This window comes from Solanum tuberosum, unplaced genomic scaffold (genome assembly GCF_000226075.1).
Source record: "Solanum tuberosum cultivar DM 1-3 516 R44 unplaced genomic scaffold, SolTub_3.0 scf00048, whole genome shotgun sequence".
Taxonomy (NCBI): domain Eukaryota; kingdom Viridiplantae; phylum Streptophyta; class Magnoliopsida; order Solanales; family Solanaceae; genus Solanum; species Solanum tuberosum.
Window position 1 is genome coordinate 1047140 of NW_006238976.1, and position 5425 is coordinate 1052564.

The 5425-nt window shown below is 36.6% G+C and overlaps 1 protein-coding gene across 1 annotated transcript; it reads right to left on the reverse strand.

The window, feature by feature from the left end:
- Positions 1 to 223: 223 nt before the first annotated feature.
- Positions 224 to 5106, reverse strand: LOC102589846 (uncharacterized). Its single transcript, XM_006343803.2, has 5 exons — positions 4928 to 5106; positions 4717 to 4829; positions 4073 to 4619; positions 2707 to 2834; positions 224 to 1043 (listed from the first exon to the last, which is right to left on the reverse strand). Exons 2-5 carry the CDS (start codon positions 4798 to 4800, stop codon positions 615 to 617), a joined length of 1188 nt encoding a protein of 395 aa, XP_006343865.1. The 5' UTR covers positions 4801 to 4829; positions 4928 to 5106; the 3' UTR covers positions 224 to 614.
- Positions 5107 to 5425: the final 319 nt, after the last annotated feature.

Genomic DNA, 5425 nt, shown 5'->3' on the forward strand with positions numbered 1-5425 from the left:
ACTTCAATAATGCTTATTGAAACCATAACTATCATAAATAACATGTGACAATCCACCTGTTTCTCTAGTGATTGAATTTATGTCTATGTCTTTAACTTTAAATCTTGAATCTGCCTCTTTATAACAACATACCCAATGTATTCTCATAAGTGGGGTCTACGGAAAATAAGGTACGCAGACTTTACCTTTACCTCAGAGGGGCAGCTTTCGATAAACCCTCAACTCAAGAAAACGTTTTATGAAGAAAAAAAAGTACAAGAATCTGCCTCTTTGACATTACATAATCATACACTTAGATATTATACTGATGCTTTGGACTTTATAGGCCCATAAAAGCAAGAATACTGAGTAAGTTAGAAGGAAATAAACCAAAAAGAAACTCAAGCTAAAGGGTATTTCTCATCAAGCCCATTAAATGGGACTTCCCTCTTTCAAAGATACTGAAGCGGACGAGTCCGAGGGGACAACCCGAGATAGCAAGAGGTCACAATTTGAATCGTAATGCCACGAGTCACGACTACTGTGCAATTAAGTCATTTCTATTCTCTATACTTACCAAGTGGAAGGGAAAAAAGGTTGATGCAAAGAAAGCATTTCACGGACACTCATCAAGATTAATCTTTCCAGCCTTCCTTACTAGACCGTCGTGCGGAGATGATTTTAGAAGAGAGTGAAGGAGTGACTGGCAAAGATGGTGCTTTGGGTGCCTCCTCGTCGTCCCAATTGTCATCCCAGTTATTGTCCCATCCATCAGTTGAGAGCGTTTCTACCTTTCCGCCACTGGAAACTGGTAAAGCATTGTCCAGTTTTTGATACGTGTGGCCATTGCTTACTAGAAGCCTCCGCTTGATGTACAACAAGATTGTAGCTACTAATGCAATTGCAACCAAACACATTATTCCAAAGGATGGAAGAACATAATTGAACTGAGATGTTTTATCAGCGTTGTCAATCAGACCCCTGAAATCAAGTGAACATTGACCGTCTCCTGCCTTCAGAATGATGATGTTGTCATTTCCTCCATTCCCTATAGAAACCTTCATCTGCATCAGGAGCAAGCATCACAACTTCGTGTTAAAAATAGTAAAACACTTGCAAAATTAAGACTTGAAATATTAATCTTTGCTAGAACACTTCAGAAATCACCATTTACTAGCTTTCAAACAGTTCTTTTTAAGTGATGAATCCTCCTGATGAGAAAATTACATAGTTTTAAATTCCCAAGTTCTTATCAGGAATCAACAAAAGGTGGTCGACTCTCAAATAAACGGGATATATCCATGTGACATTGGTATGTCACCAATACTCATGAACTGTGTCTATAATGCTACCTTATTTAGACAACTTTGAAAGGAATGCAAAACAGAAAAATTGGTCAAGGAATGTTTCATCTGATAGTAATTAAGGAGATCCCTCCTGCAGATGAATAATACACAGATTTAGTCACCCTTCTCCATTGTTCAGATCAGCGGACCAGTCTGCATATTTTATTCCCTTTAAGAACCTCAGAATAAAATGGCATCAAACCATATGTCTGAGCAGCAGCAGTGTTGCACAGATATCAACCAGCTTGACGATAAAACAGCTCATTAACCTTTAATTACTCCTTGAGTGAAACAAGAAGCCATAACCACTCCCGGACTTCTATTATCATTTCAAAATGTGATATACCAGAGAAACACTCACTGAAGAAAATGTATTTGTTACAGCTTACAACTGTAAATGATATATCTACTTCAGCGAAATCCCATTCATGCAAACAACACAACAAGTATTGATAAAGGGCAGTGCACCAAACTCATAAGCTGTAGCTACCTAAAGGCTAAAACTTGGATAAACCACAAAAGGTCTCTAACATATCCCAGACATACCTCAACTTAAAATTGCTAGCAGACTACCAAGATATCATCATACTGATTCATCATCAGAAATACTTTCTCAGAGGTCCATAAAGTTCATATTGGTTATACATGATTAATATCATAACATAGTTGAATTGACAGAGGCGCTCAATTTTCCAGATTGGTCCGAGGAGGAGGGGGGGGTTGTTTCTCGATTGCGGCTGTAGTTAAACTCCACCATCTTTTTCTACTTAAAACGAAAGACAGCACTTAAAGGAAGGGGTAAGCCATAGCTACAATTCATGTCACAATTATTTGAGAGGAAAAGGAGCAAATGAGCAATCATAATCTTTTCCCCAAGACAAATCATGATTATACTATGGGTAACCATCTGGAGGACATCGATACCGTGGAAAGAAATATTGCCTGAAATCTCTGTTTTTGGTGCAGTTAAGCTTAGGGTTTAAAGTAGGGAAGGTTTACATTCAAGGTGGCCACCTATTCATCAAAGATAACCATTTAAAGAGACTGGTAAGTCTTTTCCATCTATTAAGATAACCAGAACCTCCATTTCCTCACTTAGTTCTACATTCTTTCCAATAGTGGGTGCTAGATAAAGTAAGAACTTGATTAAAGTTCTAAAATGAGATAAGGCAAATCATAATTATACTATTAGCAAATCCACCTTGAGAACATCAATGCTGGGGAAAGAGCTATATCCTCAAAAAGTCAAAAATCTCTCGGCTTTCAGGGCATTTAAGCTCAATGGGGTTTCAAGTAGGGAAGCTCGACATTCAAGGTGGCCACCTATTCATCAGATTTAATTCAGAATGCTCTAAAGATACTGCTAGAAAAGTATTATTACCTTCTTGTTTTCCTTCCCTTGGAGTTCAATCTCGTTATGCTCCAGTTTTACAAACTTAGGAGCCATAATAGAAATGCTGGCAGTGTCTTTTCCCTTGTTCTGAACCAAAAGTGAGAGGTCTGGAGATTCTGCAAGGGAAAGCAACAGGTTATTACTCCAACTGAATTGGCATGACTTAACGAGAAAAATGAATAATCCATCTGATTACAAGATAGACACTTCCACCTGGAGAATATCCTGCTTATGGTACACTATACTGACAGGAACACTTTGAGCCATTCGCTAAAGACATGTATCGCGAGCACACATCATACAGATGAAGCAGCACCTATTTTATCTTGGAGGCCCCCAGTTACATGTTTAATATCATACATGAGCTAATGCAATAATTTCCAGTGCATGATAAATGCTGATGCATGAGTCCACTTAACTCTACCTATTTTGACAGTCGATTTCCATGGCCTACCCCAACTTCTTTTGGACTTGAAGCAAGGAGAAGGAGAAGGAGTAATAGATGTGAGTAGAATAACTAGTCACTATTCTGACTATTCTTCTACAGATAGGGGAAGAAAGCAGTGCCTGCGGTGACCTTGCCCTTTGAGACAAAGTTGACAAATTGATAAATCTCCAATTAGTTTCCGTTCCGTGATAACTTCCACACATCAAAGAATGTTCTCAAGCTAGATATGAAACTGTAAATTCAAAGACGGATAATGTTCCATTTCCCTCTCCAAAACTGCTAATAGGAATATATCACTGGCACAGTCTATGTTAAGTAACCAGCCATGGAAGTTGTCTATCATTACAATCTCTAAATTTAGATACTAAAACAGGACTTCTACAACAACTGATCATACTGACTAACAGAAGCAAAGCAAAATCATTTTTTGGGACAAGAAGGAGGGGACAAATTATATAACTATAGTTATCAGTAGAAAATGATACTAGTTTCCATCTGAAGATTATTGCTCAAGAATTGAGTATTAAAGACAGAGATATGCAGGCAGCCTAAAAATAAGAAAGAAATTTCAAAATACACTTGAAAGGTGTAAATAAAATATTTGATGCCAATTCAATAAATGAACTTAAAGGCTACCTCCGGTCCTCCAGCACAGAGCACTTTCTCATTTGGAGTCATGAGCATTTTTTAATAACATTCAAAGTTTACAAGTAACTTCAAATACATATTTAATGACATATAAGAGGATAAATTTGGATCACTTAATCAGCTATAGGAAAATATGGAAAACGTATTTATTGCCAATTTGCCATAATGTACAGACAATCCACAACTTCTTTGTTGATAAAAATATGCAAGGAAGCAAATATATCTATAAATGGAAACTCTGAAGGACCACACACGTACCATTTCCCGGAACTCTTAGACATGCAACCAATGCCTTTTCCTCTATTGTGCAACTATAAGATGAATCACATTCTTCTCCATGAAAGCTCTCCTTTCTTGCAGGCAATATCACCTCTCCAGACTGAATTCCATCAGGAAGAACCTTTCCCTTCTCCTCCTGCTTCTCGGAACTACTATCGTTTGCTTTCTCTCGCTGTTCAGCTTCTTTTACATCCTCTTTCCTGTCATCTCTCTCGGAACCACTATCATTTCCTTTCTTCTCCCCTTCATCTTCTTTCAACCCTCCTCTCTCATCACCCCTTTTCACATTACTATCATCTAACTTGTTCTTCCTCCCAACATTCACCAACTCACCAATACTTTCACTACTATTATTCATTTTCCTCCGATCCCCAGCTTCCTTTGACCTCATTCCGCTATTCGAACTATCATTTTCTAATTGAACATCCTTTTTTCTATTCGTAATCACCGGATCTAATTTCTCATTCACACTACTATTACTACTCAAAATCATTCCATCTACACCTGTTTTTTCAGCTCCATTGATCTAACACACAAATAAACAATCAATAAGACACTTAAAATTGATCAAATGGGTTTTGCTTAAAACACAAAAATCAATTCTCTTCCTAGCTATTAATTACCTCTAAATCAGCAGCAGCAGCAGCAACAACAACGTAAGCAATGAGTAAAGCTATAATTACTCGACGAGTATAAATTATATGCATCTTTTTATAGAACAATAAGCTCCTTCAAACTACAAAAATCGAATAAAAAAAATGAGTATACTGGGCAAACATGAACGGATTTGTACGTTAAAAAATTGAAAAAATTAGCAGAATCGAAAGCGCTTACTTATATGATTAGTGACTAAATTTGTGCATTTGAAATTGGGGAAGCCATAATGATGAGAAAGAGAGAAATCTAGGGTTTTGATTCCACCATTAGCAGATATTTATGATTTTTTTCTGAAAAGCGACAGAAAATAATGCAACTTGCAAAGAACTGGTTCATTTGCTTTGAAATTTTTAATGGTCTTGCACTATGACTATTTTGACGTTTTAATAATTTTAACAAAATTTTGGTGTTTCGGTCCGCTTTGTGTGTATCTCGACTAACTTCATATAATGTTGTGTCACCCCGGTATGACAAATGAGAAAAAATTATTTAGTGTGTTTTGTCTCTATTGAATTTTGAATGAGAATTTATAATTCTCGACCCACTGTATTAGTTATGTATTCATTATTTCTTCATAGGCATTTAATCAAACATAATACTATTCCGAAATTTTTTGCTTAAATTAATTATACTAATATGATCAACAAAATGACACTTAAAAAGTCAGATCATGTG

Excerpts from the sequence above, each read along its gene's own strand:
- LOC102589846 (XM_006343803.2), bottom strand. The coding sequence starts at position 4,800 with ATGCATATAATTTATACTCGTCGAGTAATTATAGCTTTACTCATTGCT. Across the intron at positions 4,620-4,716 it reads CTGCTGCTGCTGATTTAGAG|ATCAATGGAGCTGAAAAAAC; the intron begins GTAATTAATAGC and ends TTTGTGTGTTAG. Across the intron at positions 1,044-2,706 it reads AAGGGAAGGAAAACAAGAAG|ATGAAGGTTTCTATAGGGAA; the intron begins GTAATAATACTT and ends CTCCTGATGCAG.